Below are 21,360 nucleotides of genomic sequence, written 5' to 3'. Positions count from 1 at the left end.
TCAAGACCTGAAGGCCCGTAAAAGAGAGTCATGGCCAGGTCCCAAGTCCCAAGCTCTTGGATGATAAAATGAATTTGTCTTAGATTATGGGAAAAACAAATACATATTTTTTTTAATTACTAGTTAAGGAAGTTGAGAAAATAAACTATGTGTGGGTAGAACTTGGATAAATATAAAACTAAACGTATAGGATGCTTGGTAAAGTAGAGGGTCAGTGAAAAAGAGGAAGACCCTCCACGAGATAGTTTGACACAGTGGCTGCAACAATGGGCTTATTTGTAGCAAAGATTGTGAGGATGGCACAGGACCGGGCAGTGTTTTGTTCTGTTGCACATATGGTTGCTATAAGTCAGAACTTACTCAATGGCACCTAACAACAGTAGAGTGGGAAAGCTCTGGAACTGTGACGAAGTAGTCAGGGAAGGAGGCTTCAGTTGTAGTTTAGGAGGAATCAGTCCTGGCTTGGAGACCTAGGTTTGGGGGGGTCAGCTCCATTTTAGAGGGGAGGATTTCCAAAGTTGAGAAGTCATTTCTGGAGTGAAACTCAGATGGCCAGTTCAGATTGAGTCAGACTTAATCTCAGGGTCATAAATAGACTTGGTTCTTAAGTTCAGTCTCAACCCTGGATCCAAAAGTTTCATTTACGGGACACTTCTGGTTAAAGGAGGCTATCCATTAAGGCGGTCAACCATAGTGGCATTTCAGCCTTGGTTGAGGGGGAAGAGGTATGGAAAAAGAGAAGAGAGATTAAGAGATTCACTAAGATTACACAACTGGGAAGAGATTGAGTCAGTCAGGATGTGAATCAAGATCCATACAGCTCCAGGGAGCATGATCTTCATAGAGTGGTTAGGGGAATGAAGATGGGCAAGTGACCGGGGTGGGATGAGACTAACTGCTCAGCACACTTTGAGTCTAAAATTCATTTTGTTTCAGACATATGGGAAATGGCTGAACCCACTAAGGTTAAAATCTAGTTTGGAGAGAGAGAAAGTGAATCCTTGTCCATTTCTCCATAAATGTGCAGCAGGAGTTATATGCCACAGCTTGCGGTAGATGACACCAATCCTGGGGTTCAAGTGGTTTGGTGAACAGATGAAACAGACGTGAACAAATTAATTTTTTTAAATCAGGATCTGAGTAAATTCTGGGAAGATGACCCAGGCTGGGCCCATGATGGTTTGAGCACCAAGCATCTTCTTCTTTTTAATTTTATTGATTGATTGAGCACAGTTTGCTAGGCACCAAGAGACAAGGTTAAACAAAACCTGTGATAAAACTGAAGGTTAGCTGAGTAGGATAAATACAAGAAACACGGTATTTCTAACAGATAAAAGGCAAAAGGAATCCCTAGGTATGGAATGAAGGCAGATACTAGGAGAGCAGCTACACCAGACATGGCAAATATAACAGACCAGTTTGGAAGAGGTCAGAAGGCTCTGGGAGAGGTTGCTTTTGAAAAATAAAAAGGACTCAATCAATACTCAAAGGGTTTAAAAGTACCCATGAGGGTATAGGCGACTGATGAGGAGTTTGAGGTTGAGTTGGAAAACCAGACTTTCAGAAATATCAAGATCGTTCATCGCTGCAGGCAAATATGTTGTGCAAGAAAGTAGTCACCTTAGACTGAGGATCAGTAAACTATGGTCCCAAAGTAGTCCACTGGAAAAATGTAAAACAGTACAGCTGCTTTGGAAAACAGTCTGGCAGCTCTTCAAAGGATTAAACACAGAGCTATTTAAAATTATTTATGTTAAAACATTTTTTATTTGGATATAATTCCAAAATTACATAAAAGTAGCAAAAATAAGAATAGTACACCCTTTACCCAGCTCATTTGTTGTTACAATTAAAATTTTAAAAATTAAAAATTTACCTATTTCGATTACATTGCTTTGATCCTCTATAGAAATGACTTTGTAGACAAACCAAAAATACATTCTTGGATCTTTAACAAGGTTAGTATAAGAAATGGTGATGTAAAACTGTTTCTACATCTCCTGTTTGTGAGCCTCACATAGTTCAATTCACAGCTACTCATGACAGCATGTATTGTTAAATGTCCAGGTAAGAAACTCTCCTTTGACCTTAGTTCTAGGAAAGTTTGCTTTCATGATGTTGCTGTATGCTTCCTTCGTGAAACAATAAAATATCTGTTTACCTTTCTTTGACGTCAGGAACTGAGAGGCACCTTTTGTGCTAAGTTGTAATGATGAGCTGATCTAACTAGTATTTTCCTGGAGTATTACAGGCCATCATTAACTAAATTCCTATTTCTAATCATTTTGAGCACCACGACAGAAGTGGTTTGGTTGCAACTCAGTGTCTGTAATTCAGACTGCTGTCCTTTGTGACTTTATGTTTCTCTGTCTGAGATGCCATCACTCAGTCTCTTGTACCTCATTTCTGGAAAATGACTTCATCTTTGAGGTTCCTATAAGGCCTCTCCAAATGCATTTTCCATGTCACATTGTCTGCCTTAAATTGGATCATCTTAACCATATCTTTCAAAGCTGGCTTAAAGTATCCATTTAGATGTTTTCTAGTGGTGCTGAACTAGACAAAAGCAACAAGTTTATTAATGTGAACAGCGCTTCCCACGCACACACTGTAGTCCCTCAGTAGTAGTAGTAGTGCCACACTTTGGCACCATCCTTTAACTCTTTCTTCCCTCTAATATCCAATCAGTTGTCAAGCTCTGCCCATTTCTGTCTTTATGAGATTTTTTACATCTGACCCTTCCTTTCTCATCTTAGTGCCACACCCTGCCATCCCCTTTGTTCATGCCTTTGTTTCATACCGGATACCTGGATTATTGCAATATCCTTCTAAAGGATTCTCTGCCACACTTTTCTTCTGTCCAGTCACCTGTCTGTGCTGTTGCCAGATCCATCTACCAAAGCAGAGCTCTGTTGTCTTCACTGTTGGCATTTATAGAGGCCTTTCGTGATATGGGGCCCTGGCGGCCCAGTGGTTAAGAGATAGCTGCTAACCAAAAGGTTGGCAGTTTCCATCTACCAGCTGGTCCTTGGAAAACCCTATGGGGCAATTCTGCTCTGTCTCATAGGATTGCTATGAGTCAGAACTGACTCGACGGCAATGGATTGGTTTTTTTTTTTTTTTTTTTTTTCATGATAAAGCTCAAACCAAGGGTCTGCTCTAATTACCGTTGTTCCTCTAGGCATAACCCAAACCACCAAACTGAAGTACTCTCTGTTTCCGGAACCTGCGCTGCATTCACTTACCTTGATGCTTTGGTTCATGTTAGGTCCGCGGGGAAAGTACTTCTCCCTATTCTACCCCCATCTCTGCCATTAAGAAATAACACCCATCCTTGATTCTTGATTTTCTCCAAAGGTGTGATCTCTCCCAGCTTTAACCCCCCTCCCCAGGCCATCTGGTTATTTCTTGTGACAAATGACATATTCTTATATTAAACTTATTTGTGTATTTTCCTAACAGAAGCTCCTAAGAAGGTGAGGGAAACTATGGTTCTTTAGCTATTTACCTTTGTGTTTCTGTGTATTTTCTGTTTAGATCAATGTCTTGCACTCCAAACGTGCTCAAAAAGTATTTAATGAATTGAAATTGGCATAATTTCACAGCTGGCAACATATCCCCCCCAAAAAAACCTTCTTGAATAAAAGCATTTTCATGCAATATTTATTCAGAACAAGAACAAATGATGATAAACAATGCAGAAATTCAACAAAAAGGGAATGGTTGGCTAAATTAGGAGCCGTGGTGGTGCGTTGGTTAAAGCGCTCGGCTGCCAACCAAAAGCTCGGCGTTTGAACCTACCAGCCGCTCCGCCGGAGAAAGATGCGGCAGTCCGCTTGGTGTGGTAGATAAATTAAGGGCAGGGTTTGAATCTAATTCTCCTGTCCCTGGTCAGCCAAAAAAAACAAACCTACTGCCATAGAGTCAATTTCAACTCATAGCGACCCTATAGGACAGAGTAGGACTGCCCCACAGGGTTTACAACGGAGCGGCTGGTGGAATGAAACCGCTGACCTTTTGGTTAGCAGTCAACGCTTTAAGCACCGCACCACCAGGCCTCCATCCCAGGTCTACATTTACTGTTTACTAAATGAATGGTATACCACCATGTTGGAAATAGCGTGTAACCAAGTGCGTATGAAATCAAGTTAAGGGAAAAAGAACACACACACAACATGGATTTCATCTATAGAAAATCTATGGAGGCACATAGTTAGTAATAGGAGGCCAGAGAAGGCCACCTGTCATGTCTGCACAGCAATTAATAAGGCGCCTTCATACACAGTGATTGCCACAGCAGCCCTGCGAAGGATGAGCGGGAGGTATCATGAAGTCGTTTTGCAGGTAAGGAAAGCAATCGACGGAGGTCAGGAATGTTTGACGAAGGCGGAGGCAGGACCCAGTCCCGGGCGCCTTCCCTGCCACCACTGGGCAATTGCGATTGGCCTTGTCCTTTTCATCACCTGCATCACATTTGCAAACGGAGCCCGCAGAGGCGGGCCGCGGGAGGTGAGCAGGTGCCGGGACAGGCGCGGGCGCCCGCGGCGGCGGGCGAGCGTCGCACGGCAGGCCCTGGTCGCCTCAGCCGCGGCTGCTTCCGGCCGGGCCCGAGACCATCGAGTTCGGAAGTGTGGCCAGAGCGGCTCCCGGGGGCGCAGCGCCGCATCGGCGCCGCCGCAGAGCAGCCAGGGCCGCGCCCCGGCAGGCCGGCGGCGGGCGGCATGGCCGCAGCGCTGGTGCTGAGGGTGGTCGCAGGGCTGGCGGCCGCGGCGCTGGCGGCCGTGCTCGTGGAACACTACGGCCTGACCGGCCCGCCCGCGCCACGGCCCCAGCCCCGGCGCCCCTGGAGCCCGCACCCCGCGCCGGGCCCCCGAGGCAACAACATCTTCTGGGGTCTGCAGGTGACGCGCGGGGAGCACGGGGGGGGTGCAGGGCGGCACGGAGACGTGAGGCCCCGGGCGGTTTCTGGGGGGCGCCACTGCGCTTGTCTGTGGCCCCGCAAACCTCCCGGCTGGGGGCCTGGGTCAGGTTGCAGCTCGCGTCTGTCTAGTCCTGGCCCTGCCCCTGCTCTGGCCTTCCCTGGGGTCGGGGGAGGGTGGTCGATGCATTTTTTCTTGCCGTTTTTCTTTCCTCGCTAGACAGCCGCTTGGCCGCCCCTGCCAACGCTGCTTCTTTCTTCCTGACTCAGATTATCTCTGTTTAATACCTGCTTTCGGCAGATATCCGACATTCACTTGAGCAGGTTTCACGATCGAGGCAGAGCGGTAGACTTAGAGAAGTTCTGTTCTGAAACTATTGACATCATTCAACCAGCTCTCGTCCTAGCAACAGGTAGGGTGGATTGCCCTGCTGTCTTGTCTTCTGTGGCTCCGGATGGTAGAATGCTAGCCAGGGCTGCAGCTTTCACTTTGGGGACCCACAGCCCCAGGTGAGCCCTGTGAGGTAGAGGACATGGGACGTTGTAATTCCCTCTGCTTGTGGATAACTGAGTCAAGATGCAGGCCGAATGGTTTGCCATAACAAAGTTTTGTCAGCACAGTAAATGCAAGGTTGGTGATTCTCTTGTCAGAGTGCTGTCTGCCATATTTGTATCTGATTGTTGTTGCAGTTGTTTTGGATTTGAGAATTAGGGAAAGCTCTTTAGCCACAAATCAAAACTTTTCTCCTTTTGCTAACTTTTCCAATTTCTTTACATTATTAAACAAAAAAGAAAAAAAAACAAACCTGCTGCCATAGTTTCAATTTCCACTCATAGTGACCCTATAGGACAGAGTAGTTTCCAAGGAGCACCTGGTGGATTCCAACTGCTGACCTTTTGGTTAGCAGCCATAGCACTTAACCACTAAGCTACTAGGATTTTCACTGCATATTTAGTCAATGTTATATTGTCAATTGTTTGAGGCTTTAAGTGATGCCACACTTTTTCTTCATTCTTTGGTACTTTTGTGGCTGGGTTCCCTAGACTCTTCAAGCCCCTCACCATTTGCCCCCAAACTGTGTTGGAGGAGAGGAAGCTAAAGGAGCATTGCATTTATCTTGTCTACTGGGAACTCATTTCCCACCCACCCTACTAAAACACTCCTGCTAATACGATGGAGTATCAGTCCTCATTGTATGGAAGAACCCCAAGTGCAACTGTTCTGTCTCATTGCCTAGAAATTTATTTCATTGCCCAAACTACATCTTCCAGATTGCTTCTTGCTATAAAAATAATACTTGGTCAGATCACATATCCTGATTTTGGGTTTGGAAAATAAGCTTGCCATAGATATTAGAAACCTGCCCAAAGCGATGGAATCTCTTATAAAAGGTTTTCATTTTACCAGAATCTCATGATGCGTTTTGTACTGCTTCTTTAAAGATATTTTTTCACAGCCCACATCTAAACAGAAGGTTAAATAGGAGCTTGCTAACCTGTAACAAACAGTTAAAGCCCTTGCTGAGAAAATCTTGTTATTTTAGATGGCTTGTTTTACACATAGATGGATGAATAAGGCGTGATGCTTATGCATGCTGAGTACTTGAAGTATCTACCTTCAGTGTGCATTTTTATATTTGACCCTCCCTGGAGTTTATTTTGTGTTGTGATTCAGTTCTTATTTAAATCTACAGGAGACCTGACCGATGCCAAAACAAAGGACAAGTTGGGATCCAGGCAGCATGAGGTAGAATGGCAAACTTACCAGGGTATTCTAAAGAAGACACGGGTCATGGAAAAAACCAAGTGGCTGGATATCAAAGGAAATCATGGTAAAAGTCAAGAGCCAGACTTTTTTTTTTTTCCTTTTGCAACTCAGATTTTCCAATTTCAATTGTAAAATTATAAAATGGGATGTTGAAACAGGTTTCTAAGATATACTGAAGGCCACAACTCTGAAAAACAGTTATATGATTTAAAAACTTCAAATGCCACTGTTAGCCTTTGAGGTGAGAGTTTGTATGGTCCTTTCTTCATTACATTGAAGAAAAGCTTCCATCAAAACCCATTCAGATCACAATGAGTGAAATAAGTCGGTCACAAAAGGACAAATGTTGTATGATTCCACTTATCTGAAGGATCTAAAACAGACAGGTGTATATAGGTCTGAAATTACTAGTGGCTACCACGGGAGGGCAGCTGATTGAGAGGGGTGGGAAGACACTGAGCTTCTCTTAAGGGTGATGGAAAAAGTTGGAGGTGAATTGTGGTGATGGCTGCAGAACGTGATGAGCACTGTGTCACTGAATCGTACGTGTAAAGACTGTTGGAATGGCAAATGTTTTGTTACATATGTGCTTATCACAATAAAAAACAAAACAAACAAAAAAATCCATGCAGGCAGATGTTTAGAATAAATATACATTTTGCTAAGTGGAAGAAGCCAAACTCAGAAGTCTCCATACTATATGATTTCGTTTATATGACATTCTGGAAAAGGCACAACTATTGGCAGAGAACAGATTGTGGTTGCCAGGAGCGGGGATGGGAGGAGAAGCTGACTACAGAGAAGCACCATGAGGGAATTTTTTGGGTGATGGAACTGTTCAGTGTCTTGATTGTGGTGGTACATACACAGCTATTTGCCAAAATCCACAGAACGGTACACCACAAAGTGAATTCTGCTGTATGTAACTTAAAAAATTAAAATTAAAGTATGCCAGCAAATCCCATATGCATGGGCAGAGAAATGGATAATACCATTTTTTAGATTTTCATTGTTGCTTCAGTAAGGAATTGAACTCTTCTCTGAGTCCTGATGGTAGATCAGTTTGTTTATTTTATAAAGGTTGACTTTCTCATTGGTTAATAAAGTACTTCATTTGATAATTCATTGCTGATGAGTGCTGATTTTTTTTTAAGCTATGATTTTAAATGATAATCCTACCTACACAGCTGTTGGCTTGATCAGAAAATACCCTCTTTGTAAATAGTTCTAAACAGCTGGGAAAGTTAAAAATAGGATATCTAGCTTATAACTTTCTCTGGTCCATTTACATTTCCATTTTTCCCCGATTCTAATTAGTAGTATAGGTCAAGTTGTTTTGCAACAAATACCAAATCTGTGTATATTAAAAATGATTTCCAAGAATCTACTGACCTCTTATTTCAAGTAATGAATATCAAGAAGACTCTTGTGACCAAACATTTTGGGTAGTCTCTTGCAGTTCACGGTAATGTAGTTTGATTCGTATAGGCATAAATGATTGTGGTATGTGTTTATATATGAAGTTAAGACAGGGGAGGGAACTAATCTTTATTAAGATTTAACTATAACCCAGAGTTGTTCTGTTACGCATGAGGACTGCAGACATGTTAATATTTCTTTTGGCCTAAATTGGATTTACAGCTTAATTTCTAAGGTTATTGAAAATGTAGTGGGTTCTTAGAAATCAAAGGTGATAAACAATTTTAGCTATTGCAACCAGGCAATCAAACTATATGATACTATATTTCTAGCTAAGTGTTCTAGGATGTCCTTAACCTTCCTACTTACCATTACATAACCCCTTTCCCGCTGAGTCTTTAAGACTTGAGACTGGCACTAACCCTGTTATCCAAGTGGTAGGTTCTTCAGAAGTACTTCATCTGGATCCATACATCAGGCACGAATCCACTCCTTGCTAGCATCCAAAATTACACAATTAAAACAACAGTAATGGCAACAGTCCAGTCTTATAACTCCAAGTTGCTTTATTCCAAATAGTACTAATTCAAAGTACCTGTTTTTCCCCAGTGCACTAGGTGCCTAAAATAAGTTTCCAGATAATCTGAATTCTGTTAAACTGTCAAATTTTAAAAATTATCAATCTAATTGATTTCCATTTTGCCATTTAAAGTGTGTTATAGAAAGAATTGTCATTTTTTTTTTTTCTAGGCATTAACATGTTTGCTTTTCCTTTTTAATACAGATGCATTCAACATTCCAAGTCTGGAGAGTGTCGAGAATTATTACAGGTACTGTAATGGACAAGACCGACAACTACGTAGAGTCCGTGTTACAAGGAGGGTGCAGTCGATTCAATGAATGAATGAAAACGTTTTTTAACGGATAAAATTTCTACAAATTACCTCTGTTAGTTTAGAAAAGGAGGCTTCCTTTTTTGTGACAGATTCGATTCTTTTTGTTTATTTGGACTTCTTCTTTAGTCCTTTTTATTTCATACAGCTTAATGCTTTTTGTTGACTAATCGTACTTTTAATATTGCATACAGATTTTTTTTCTCTTGCTTCAATCAGAGCTTGTCAGTCAGTGTGCTGAGGTTAATGGGTTTTAAGAATGCTGAGATACTGATTCCCCCTCAGCTTCTGGGGTGGCTGGAGAGGCCAGCTGGTCACCCCAGGTTACATTGTCCTTTCATTCCAAGATGCCATTAAAATATAAAAAATTATCTTTATGTGTCATGGTTGTGAAAAAGGCTGGGAGCTCAGAGTTAGAAAACAGTTCCCTAGTTTAAATGAACTGGCATTCTTGCTTTGATGGTAACTTCCCTTTCAGTTCCAGGGTATTCAGTAGCTTCGTTCTGCATTGCCAGTCAATCACGTCGCAAATGTTATTGAGAGCCCTTTACTGGTTAGATACCATGAGAGACAGAGGAGCTGATATTAAAAAAATACGGTCTCTGCCTTAGTCCAGTTAGGGAGATAAGAATTGTTTAGGGAACAATTAGAAGAGAAAATGAAGGAATGGCTGATGAAATGCTAGGTTACATGGTGTACACCGTGATCACAACGAGAAATGAGTAAAGGCAGAAATCGGCATGGGGTGAACTCCGAGAAGACTATGAAAGAAGTGAAAACTACATCGAGCCTTAAAAGATGTGCAGCATTTGGAGAAGAGATGCTGAAGAGCATATTTTAGGCAAAAGGATCAGCATGAACAGAGGGTTAGAATCAGCTGTTGGGGGCAGTAAGGAAACTTATCACCAGAATGGAGGTTCATGTTGAGCACTGCTATGACACTGGATAGGTTTTTTTTTTTTTGTCCTTTTTAAAATTTATTTATTGTGCTTTAAGTGAAAGTTTACAAATCAAGTCAGTCTCTCATACAAAAATTTATATACACCTTACTATGTACTCCTAGTCGCCCTCCCCCTAACAAGACAGCACACTCCTCTCCACCCTGTATTCCCCATGTCCATTCAGCCAGCTCCTGTCCCCCTCTGCCCTTTCATCTCCCCTCCAGACAGGAGCTGCCCACATAGTCTCATGTGTCTACCTGAGCCAAGATGCTCACTCCTCACCAGTATCATTTTCTGTCTTATAGTCCAGTCCCATCCCTGTCTGAAGAGTTGGCTTTGGGAATGGTTCCAGTCTTGGGCTAACAGAAGGTCTGGGGACAATGATCTCAGGGGTCCTTCTAGTCTCTGTCAGACCATTACGTGTGGTCTTTTTACTAGAAATTGAGGTCTGCATCCCACTGTTCTCCTGCTCCATCAGGGATTCTCTGTTGTGTTCCCTGTCAGGGCAGTCATCGGTTGTAGCTGGGCACCATCTAGTTCTTCTGGTCTCAGGCTAATGTTGGCTCTGATTTATGTGGGCCCTTTCTGTCTCTTGGGCACATAATTACCTTGTGGCTTTGGTGTTCTTCATTATCCCTTGCTCTAGCTGGGTTGAGACCAATTGTTGTATCTTAGATGGCTGTTGATAGTGTTTAAGACCCCAGATGCCACTCACCAAAGTGGGGTGCAGAATGTTTTCTTAATACATTTTCTCATGCCAATTGACATAGATGTCCCCTGAAACCAGGGTCCCCAAACCCCTGCCCCTGCTACACTGGCCTTCGAAGCATTCAGTTTATTCAGAAAACTTCTTTGCTTTTGGTTTAGTCCAGTTGTGCTGACCTCTACTGTATTGTGTGCTGTCCTTCCGTTCAGCTAAAATAGTTCTTATCTACGATCTAATTAGTGAATGCCCCTTTCCCTCCCTCCTTCCCCACCCTCGTAACCATCAAAGAATATTTTCTTCTGTGTTTAAACTATTTCTTGAGTTCTTATGATAGTGGTCTCATACAACATTTGTCCTTTTGCAACTGACTAATTTCACTCAGCATAATGCCTTCCAGATTCCATGGATAGGGTTTTTCGAGCCAATTTCTGGAGGTCTTAAGTTACAAGAGTAGGATAGAAGTTTAGATGTGATGAGTTCATAATCCAGTATAAGTTCTTAAGGAGACAAGTAACATAATGAAAACAGTATCTTATAAAAGGCAATCTCGTGACAATAGAGAAAAAAGATAGGGTAAAAAGGCGGGCGGGGGAGAGATGGTAGTTATAGAGAATAAATAGAAGAGTCCTGTGATAACAGTCCAGTCACCATATGGGAAGGGCCTGAAATGGATAGAAGATGTGTTCCTCTGGATGAGGGTCATGGATGTGGGGACAGTGTGGGGTCAGTGTGAGGATGATAGGTCGAAAAGCACTGGTTGACTAACTGAATGTATGTAATTAGAGCTGCTGTAACTTGGAGGAGGAGACTGCCCTTTTTCATTAATGTGAGAAAGGAAGAGGACAGAGGAGAAGTCTCCTTTCACTTCCTATTAACAGTTTGCATCTTTGATGGGCATTGTGGGAATAGTTAAGAGACATTTTCAAAGAATACTTGGGCTCTGACTAAGGAGCCCTGGTGGCGCAGTGGTTAAAGCGATTGACTGCTAACTGAAAGGCTGGCAGTTTGAAACCACCAGCTACTCCTCAGGAGAAAGGTGTGGCAGTCTGCTCCTGAAGAGATTTTCAGCCTTGGAAACCCTGTGGGGTCGCTATGAGTCTGAATCAACTTGACAACAGTGGGTTGGGGTTAGGTTTAGTCCTGTTTTACCCTAGATGGTGCAAACATTAACACACTTGGCTGTTAACTGAAAGGTTGGAGGTTTGAGTCCACCCAGAGGTGCCTCAGAAGAAAGGCCTGGCAGTTTACTTCCAAAAAATCAGCCATTGAAAACCCTATGGAATACAGTTCTGCTGTGATACACACGGGGCTGCCATGAGTCAGAATCTACTCAGTGGCAGCTGGTACCGGTAGCCCTGTTTGAAGAATAAAGACCTATTGTACCTCACTACACCAAGAACTCTGCCAGCCTCTGAGCAGGCCCTCACTCTATTTTTTTTTTTTTTTAACCTTTCTTGCAAAGTCCTTTTTTTTTTTTTTTTTAATTAACTTTTATTAAGCTTCAAGTGAACATTTACAATTCCAATCAGTCTGTCACATGTAAGTTTACATACATCTTACTCCCTTCTCCCACTTGCTCTCCCCCTATTGAGTCAGCCGTTTCAGTCTCTCCTTTCGTGACAATTTTGCCAGCTTCCCTCTCTATCTTCCCATCCCCCCTCCAGTCAAGAGTTGCCAACACACCCTCCGGTGTCCACCTGATTTAATTAGCTCACTCTTCATCAGCATCTCTCTCCCACCCGCTGACCAGTCCCTTTCATGTCTGATGAGTTGTCTTCGGGGATGGTTCCTGTCCTGTGCCGACAGAAGGTCTGGGGAGCATGGCCGCCGGGATTCCTCTAGTCTCAGTCAGACCATTAAGTATGGTCTTTTTATGAGAATTTGGGGTCTGCATCCCACTGATCTCCTGCTCCGTCAGGGGTTCCCTGTTGTGCTCCCTGTCAGGGCAGTCATCGATTGTGGCCGGGCACCAACTAGTTCTTCTGGTCTCAGGATGATGTAGGTCTCTGGTTCATGTGGCCCTTTCTGTCTCTTGGGCTCCTAGTTGTCGTGTGACCTTGGTGTTCTTCATTTTCCTTTGCTCCAGGTGGGTTGAGACCAATTGATGCATCTTAGATGGCCGCTTGTTAGCATTTAGGACCCCAGACGCCACATTTCAAAGTGGGATGCAGAATGTTTTCATAATAGAATTATTTTGCCAGTTGACTTAGAAGTCCCCTCAAACCATGTTCCCCAGACCCCCGCACCTGCTCCGCTGACCTTTGAAGCATTCATTTTATCCCGGAAACCTCTTTGCTTTTAGTCCAGTCCAATTGGGCTGACCTTCCTTGTATTGCCTCACTCTATTTTTTAATGAGGAATAAGTACCATTTCACTGGAATCTTATTCCTCCCTTTTTGAATGTTTAGTGGAATGCCTGGAGTAGCTTTCCTGCTTCTCTGCTTTACTTGGTCACCTTGTGTTTGGTCATTGATGATTTAATTTGCATAAGTTTTTAGGAGAATATTTTAAAAGGGGAGAAAATCAAAAATTTCGTCAGTTTATTCATTGTGCTTCTGATTGCTGCTTAACTGTTCGCAGCACCCAGGGGCTGCTATAGATCAGTAAATTTTCCTTCCAAAGGTAGGCTAAATCTATTGTGCTTTTAGGGAAAGAACTGAGATTCAGTCTGTTTTTTCCTTTTAAATAATACTTTATCGTGTTTAAGATTAAAGTTTACACAGCAAATTAAATTCTACTTAACAATGAGAATTGTTAACGTAACAATTTCTACACAAATTACTCAGTGATATTGGTTACATTTTTCACAATGCATCCTCATTCCATTCTGGTTGTACCATTTCCAGTACTCTAGTTTCCCTGCCCCCTTACCTTCTTATCTTTGCTTTAGGGTAATTTGTGACCATTTGGTCTCCTGTAGATGATTTTTTTAAAGGAGCTCATTACTCACAGGTAATATTCTTTATTTTATGAACCAATCTGTTTTTAGCTAACAGATGACCTCGAGAGATAATTTCAGTTTAAATTTTAAAGCGTATCTCAGGGCGACAGTCTTGAGGAGTCTTCTAGTCTCAGTAAGCCTGGATTTTTTTAAGAATTTGAGTTCTGTTCCACATTTTTCTCCCATCCGTTCTATCTTTTTATGATTGCACTAAAGCTCTACTCCTTTTTTTTTTTTTTTTTAGGAAGTACTCTGCTGTACATAAGGATGGCTCTTTCCACTATGTCCATCGTACTCCCTTTGGCAACTATTCTTTCATCTGTGTGGATGCCACCCTCAGTCCAGGACCTAAGAGACCCTACAATTTCTTTGGAATTTTAAATGAGGTACAGTAAAAATCTTACTTCCTTTTGTAGCTTATCTATTTTATTTTTTCTCCAGTACATGTAGATCACTTAAAGTTATCCTAGGGAAACAAGTTCTTATTTAGAAATGCTTGAGAAAACTTTTACTGTGGTTACAGGTATGGCTAAAAGAAGTTACTGGCTTTTTCAACGCTATTATTGCTATCGTTGTTCTTGTCTCAAAATCTAGGAAGTAGTACCTCACATTTTTTATTTATTCAGTAGAAATTTATTCAGTATGTACTAAGGACAGGATCCACTTTGCAAGGTGCAGGGCACAAAGCTTTATGTACTGCGTTGTATATTCCTAAATCCCTGTAACTGCCATTTCTAACTAATGATCTATTTTATAAGAGATGGGCAACTATTGAAGTACATATGTTTCTTTTAAAGTATGGCAAGGATAAGTGAAAACTGTCTGGAAAGTCACATCAAGAACCTTTCATTATTTCTTGGTGCAACAAATGCTAAGTCATTAAATAGTGAATGAGCAGGTGCCCATATATGAGGATACAAAGGTGATAAAATCAAATCCCTGGCCTCTTAGAGTATTTAAACTAGTGGTGGGGTATAAGGCCTGTACTGACAGAAATAACTATCCCATAGGGCAGAATTTGCTAAGTGCTGAAAGAGGTTCGGAAGCCCTGGTGGCGTAGTGATTAAGAGCTACAGCTATTAACCAAAAGGTCAGCAGTTCGAATCCGCCAGGTGCTCCTTGGAAACTCTACGGGGCAGTTCTACTCTGTCCTATAGGGTTGCTATGAGTTGGAATCGACTTGACGGCAGTGGGTTTGGTTTTTTGGAAAGAGGTTCAGAGTGATACGAGGGTTCAGAGGAACCTGAAATCAAGTAAGCAGAGTATTGTCAAGTGCGTTGTGTTGTATTAGGTGTTTTATTTAGTGAAGGTGTATTTTGTTTCCTGCCTACCAAGAATCTTTAGACAGAGTTATTATTTTAAATCCTACTCCTTAGAATATATATATATATGAACAGTATTTTTTTAAGGTATAATTCAAGGATCATCTGCATGGAAATCAACTAGATACAGTCTTATAAAATTCAAATTCCCAGGCCCCACCCCAGACTCACCAAATTAGAAACCCTGAGGGTAGGGCCGAGGGATTTATTGCTATAAGCACTTTACAGATAAATACTAATGCATATTTATATTTTTGCAAGTTATTTTTTGAAACCAACGTTATGATGTATGATTTCCATACAATAAAGCACACTGGTTTTACATGTATAGTTGGAAGAGTTTTGACAAACGTATAACGTATACCCTGGTATAACCATCACCACAATCAGGACAGAATGTTTCCATCACCCCAGAAAGTTCCATTGTACTGCTTTGCAGTCTTCACTCCCAGTGCCAGGGAACCACTAGTTTCTATCATTATAGATTAGTTTTGCTTGTTCTAGAATTTTATATAAATGAGATCATACAGTATACATTCTTATGTCTGGCTTCTTTTACTCTTGCTCAGTGTAATGTTTCTGAGATTGTAATATGGTGGTGTCAGACCTCGCCTAAATTCAGGAGGAAGAGAGAGGATCACCATCAGCCCAAAGCTGATCCCTGTGAGGTGGAGATCAGACATACCTACATTCTCCAACCTTTTTACCAGTTCTGACAGCAGCCATCCTCCCCACAGCACTTTCTGCTTCTCTGCTGGGTTCAATAATTCCTTGCAACGGCCACACAAAACTTAGAGAACATACAATTATGGGGTTTATTAGGGAAGTAACAGGTTACAGCTCGGGATCAGGATCAACCTGGAAGTATCAAGAACAACTCGGAAGACAGGATACAGTTCGTCAGTCAGGACAGCTTCCAACCTTTCCAACTATGGCGATTTATTCCATACTCAATAAATTTCTACTGAAGGCAGGCAGGCCTTGCTCTCAGCCTCTGCCCTGCTTGGGCAAGTGTTAAAGCTCTTTAGCAGCTCCAATAAGTGCCTGGAAGCACCCCATTCCCCTAGGAAGCTTCCTGACCAAAGGTACTCAGCTCTCTTGCACTGTGGGTTGGGAAGCCCACTGTAGCCATCTGCTGGTCCTGTGCTGCTGCTGTCTCATGCTGCCTCCAGTGTCATAGCTTTCTGCATCCTGGGTCTAGGAGTTTCTCAGCACGGGGACCCCAGGATCAAATGATGTGCTCTTCTCCTGGTTCTTCTTGATGGTAGTGAGGTCGTCCTCAACCTTAGTGAAACTGGCTTTTTTTTTAAGCTAGAGGGATGGCAGAACTGACCAGTCCCCTTTGTAGGCCACAGGCACCTTATTTGCACAGTCACTGTCCAGTCCCTGTTTAAGAGTTTCATATATTTTATTTGCATAGTCCTAGCAAATTATTTTGTGGGAATTGAGAGACCATGGCTACAAAGGCCACTTAAAAGCAATTCACCGCACTGCAGAGATTCATCCGTGTTGTTGAATATATCAGTAGTTCCTCCCTTTTGATTGCCAAGTGGTATTTTGTAGTATGGACATGCAGCAACTTGCTGATGGTGTCCAGTTTTTCACTGTTCTACAAGCAGAGCTGCTGTGAACAATGGGTACAAGTCCTTCCGTGGACACGTGTACATTTTGTCTCAGAAGTTCAGTTTCAGCATCCACGTTACTAATTGCAGTGTTGTATACAGGGCTGAAAAGATTAGTGGTGATTTCTTTATTTCTCAGTTTCCTTCTCTATCAAATGGGGATAATAACTGCCTTATTGAAGAGAGCTGTTATTAGAATTAAATAAATTATAATGTGTGAAAACAGTTTGAAATTTATAGAGGTCCACACAAGTCATTAATAAGTAGAGTTCAAGCCCCAGACCCAATATAATTATAGGCAGTCCCTGGGTTACGAATAAGATCCCTTCCTAACTCTGTCTTTACGTCAAATTTGTAGGTAAGTTGGAACAGGCACATACAGTTCTTATTTAACGTCAGTTAGTCAAATGTTTGCCTTGGTATATGGTATATGCTTTACCTTTCTGTGCATGTAAAACACTTACGAAACACTTCCAAACCGTGCAGTGTTTTCATGAGGGTAGGGCGTGCATGTTATTACGAACCATTGTATGTATTCAACTCAAATTTTTAATAGGATAGACTTTATGGCAGTCCCCTCTTTAATATGAGTTTTCCATAAATCGGAGTTCATAGCCCGGGAACTGCCTGTATTATAAAACTTCAGGGGAATTATTTAATCTGTTGACCAAGCCTAAGATTAGATTTCAGCCTGAGTCTTAATTAAAGACCTGCCATTTTCCTCCCATTTCAGAAACAAATGGAAGAGCTTTTATTACTTGCCAAGGAAAGTAGTTGGAGCAACCACACTATTTGGTTTGGACATTTTACAACATCTACTATCCTGTCTTCATCACCAGGAATCCGGTCAATAATGAGGTTAGACAGGCTTCTAAAATTGAAATGAATTGTTTTTAATTCACTCATGTTGCTGTACATACCTTGCTGTCCTGAAGAGGCATTTTTATTAATTTGGCATCCCAAGTTAGCCTTTATCATTTATTCCATTTATTTTTCATTGGTTAGTTCAGCTACAGCTTATTTGTGTGGGCACCTCCATACACTTGGTGGACTGATGCCTGTTTTGCATACTCGACACTTCCAGGGCACTTTGGAACTTGAGGTGGGAGACTGGAAAGACAACAGAAGGTAAGGAAACTATGCCACAAAGTAAAATGTATACATGTTTTTCTTTCTAAATTTTATAAGTTGTTGAGAATATACACAGCAAAACATACACTAATTCAACAGTTTCAATGTACGATTTAGTGACATTAATTAAATTCTTCCAGTTGTGCAGCCATTCTCCCCCTTCTTTTCTGAGTTGTTCCTCCCTCATTAGCATAAACTCAGTGCCCCCTACGGTTCCTGTCTAATGTCTCGATTTGCTGTTGTCAGGTTGATCCCGTATGTATAGTTCTTAAAATATGTGTAAGCTTTTAAAACAATGATAGAGTCTTCTTGTTGTTATCATGGCTGATCTCAGTTAAGGAAAAACTTTTGGATCCTTTTTCTTTTTTTTTGGTAATACGTTTATCTAGTAGTTTTTGTCTTAAGCAAACATTTTGTCGCAGCAGTGATGTTTGCCATATGTTACACTGGATTTTGAAGATGCGTGTGGTAGGAGATAGTTCTCCAAGCTAGTATACGCAAGAATTATGTGGAACTCATCTAAAATAAAAAATTCCAGGCCCTACCTCTAGAGATTTTGATTTTTGTTGGTCTGGGCTAGGGCCCAAGAAAATGCATTTTTTAAAAACCCACCAGGTGGCCTATGGATCATACTTTAAAAACATTAGAACTAGAAACTATGTCATTTCTGCCCTAATTTTATACCTACCATTTTAGTTGTTGCTATGTTAGTGATTTAAGTTCTTGAAGTAGATGACAGTTGACTTTATTAAGGTTAAAGCCTTTCGAATAGAGAACATTTATTAAAATCATGTAGTATCTAAAACCAAACCAAGCCTGTTGCTGTCAAGTGGATTTTGACTCATAGCAACCTTACCGGACAGAGTAGAATTGCCTGATAGGGTTTCCAAGGAGCACCTGGTGGATGGAACTGCTGACTTTCGGTTAGCAGCTGTAGCCCTTAACCACTGTACCACCCGGGTTTCCTCATGTAGTAGAGTTAACTATATATTTTAACTACTGTATTTTTACCCAAATAATGCACACCTTCTATGTTTGTTTGCCAACCACTCCCTTCCCCTGCGAGGTATTTTCATAAACGTCGCTATGCCAACTTTTTTTTACGTGTTGCTGTAAAAAAAGGTTAGCATGGAACGTTTATGAAAATACCTTGTAGGGGGAGGGCACAGTTGGCAAACAAACCTAGAAGGGGTAAATTATTTGCATAAAAATAAGTGTCTGTGTCTGTGTCTGTAAAACCAGTTGCCATAGAGTCTATCCCAACTCATAGAGACCCTATAGGACAAAACAGAACCGCCCCATAGGGCTTCCAAGGCTGTAAATCCTTATGTTAGGAGACTGCCACATCTTTCTCCTGTGGGGTGGCTGGTGGGTTCCAACTGCCACTGCACCACCAGGGCCACATATATATATATATACAATGTATAGTTAACCTTGTAGTTTGAGAAGAGTTATTTAAGTGAAATATTAGTTACCTAGTTTTTTTTTTTTTTTTAAGTATAGATGAGTATCGTCTCATGGTTTAGCTATTATCAGTTGCTGTTTAATTAGTTCAAACTTCAAACTCTAAAGATATAAGGCATTCAGTAAATATTTATTGAGCTGAATGTCTCTCTATTTTTAACTACATCCTTTAATTAAAAAGCAGCTTTACATCTTGGAAAGCATGTCCTCATTTCTGTTCACTTTTCTAGAAACTGTATAAGAGCTTCCTTGAAACCTGTAATTACTTGGCAGTTATAATTACTTTGAGCTAAGACCTGTCTACTTGTGACTGTGAGCCTGCGGGCTGGGCTGTGATTGCCTTTTGCCAGAAAGCCTTCTTAACCTTTGATCAGCTTCTTGATTTCTTGTAAATGCTATATATTTATAAGTTAAGTGATATTAATTATAAAACCAGTTCCCTTCTTTCTCTTCCCACCTGCTTTCCTGTGTTCCAACCCTGGCATTTTATGTGGAGTTTTACTGAAAGGACGTAACCTTTACTTGCCCTTATAAACATTAAAATTGTATTAGTTAAAATAAAACAAATTTTAAAAAAATTTTTATTGTGGTAAATATATAGGTAACAAAACATTTGCCATTTCTGCGGTCTTCACATGTACAGCTCAGGGACATTAATTACGTTCATCGTGCTGTTCAGCCATCATTACTAACTGTTCCCAATTTTTCCATCACCCTTAACAGAATCTCAGTAACCCCAAGCATTGTGAAAATAAAGACAGCTTAAAAAAACAAATAAAAAGAACAGTAGACTAGTAATATGAGGCTAAGCTTTGTTGTGGATGCAGATAAATCCAAAAATGTCAGTGGGCTAACACAACCAAAGTTTATTTTTCATTCATGTAAAATCCAGTGTGAGTCAGGGCAACTGACTGCCATGGGGTGGCTAAGGGAGTCAGGCTTCTTCTGACTCGTAATGGCCACGTCTGAACACCTTGATTCCAGAGCAGGGAGAAGAACGTGGGGAACTCGTAGCCACCCTTACGTACTTTAGACGAGAAGTGTGGCACATCACTTCTGTTCACAGCGCACTGGCCAGAACCAGTTACACGGTCCCAGCCTAATGCCAGGGAAACCGGAAACACGGGAGAGGATGTGGGCTGTTGGGTGAGCCCTGCTGTTTCTACCACCGTTAACCACCTGTCCCTCAATTCTAAAAGTCAGACAGTTCTTATCACCAACCCATAAGGCTTTGTTTACTCTTTAATGAATATTTTATAATTTTCATCATGCATTTGGAAAATCAAAACAACTATTGCTAATTTCTGTGAAATCATAGAAATAGAGGTTTAAAGGAAGTATGAAAGGTTTCTAATTATGTTCATATCAGTCATTTAGTATTTTATGTATTATTGTTGATGGGATGAAGAATAGCAGGTATTAGAATTATGATGAATGTCTTAGGTTCCAAATAGTCTTAAAGTATTAAAATAAATGAACTAATTCAACAAGCATTTATTTAAAAATGAAAGAGTACATTCTATATACCGGGCATTGTTGTAGAGCGCTATTGAATTCATTGCCTCAGTCAGATCCCAGGAGATTTGACAAGCATGAAGGATAGAGTGATTGGAATAAGGAAGGAAAGAGAAACAATATTGTTTATCCTGCATTCAAATTCATGATGTAAAAAGGCACTAGTTTTATATTTTTACATATGTTTCATGTATTACTTTGTGCCCTCTTACAATATAAAGTTACTAAATTATCTTATTGTCTTCTGGTCTGTAGGTACCGGATCTTTGCTTTTGATCATGACCTTTTTAGCTTTGCAGATTTGACCTTTGGCAAGTGGCCTGTGGTTCTTATCACCAACCCTAAATCACTCCTCTATAGTTACGCTAAACATGAACCCCTAGAAAGGCTCCTTCACTCAACACACATCAGGTATGTAGCAGTTTTTCAGATTTACTTTCAGTTTGATATCGATGGACAACAACTTATTGTGCCAGCATTACCGTGTGAAACCAATGAGATGTCCCACTTTAGTTTTCTCAGCAACTTAAATGTTACATAAATTGCTTACTGTTTTGTTCACATTCAATTAAAATATATGTATTTTTAAACTGATGACATTTTAAAAATCATCCGTAAATCCAAACTCTTACCATTATCATCTTTGTGTATTTTTTTCCAGTCTTTTTAAAGCAAGTCACACAGATGTTTTGATTTCCCAGTGCATATAAAAGTTTTGTT

General features: G+C 41.1%; 1 protein-coding gene across 3 annotated transcripts in view; it reads left to right on the top strand.

Annotated features, from left to right (window-relative positions):
• Window positions 1-4,721: 4,721 nt before the first annotated feature.
• The window catches only part of TMEM62 (transmembrane protein 62), a 35,979-nt gene continuing 19,340 nt past the window's right edge, over window positions 4,722-21,360 (top strand). For 2 of the 3 annotated variants that reach the window (XM_064292070.1, XM_023558743.2), the window contains exons 1-8: window positions 4,722-4,901; window positions 5,220-5,331; window positions 6,613-6,750; window positions 8,890-8,935; window positions 13,831-13,972; window positions 17,264-17,388; window positions 17,536-17,658; window positions 20,896-21,051. In XM_064292070.1, the coding sequence (XP_064148140.1) occupies window positions 4,722-4,901; window positions 5,220-5,331; window positions 6,613-6,750; window positions 8,890-8,935; window positions 13,831-13,972; window positions 17,264-17,388; window positions 17,536-17,658; window positions 20,896-21,051 (1,022 nt within the window). The remainder of the gene's footprint in view (window positions 4,902-5,219; window positions 5,332-6,612; window positions 6,751-8,889; window positions 8,936-13,830; window positions 13,973-17,263; window positions 17,389-17,535; window positions 17,659-20,895; window positions 21,052-21,360) is intronic. The other variant, XM_064292071.1, reaches the window with a different exon arrangement.

Source organism: Loxodonta africana, chromosome 10, assembly GCF_030014295.1.
Source record: "Loxodonta africana isolate mLoxAfr1 chromosome 10, mLoxAfr1.hap2, whole genome shotgun sequence".
NCBI lineage: Eukaryota > Metazoa > Chordata > Mammalia > Proboscidea > Elephantidae > Loxodonta > Loxodonta africana.
Note: the sequence above shows the minus strand (reverse complement) of the source record. Positions and strands in the feature narration are given on the sequence as shown.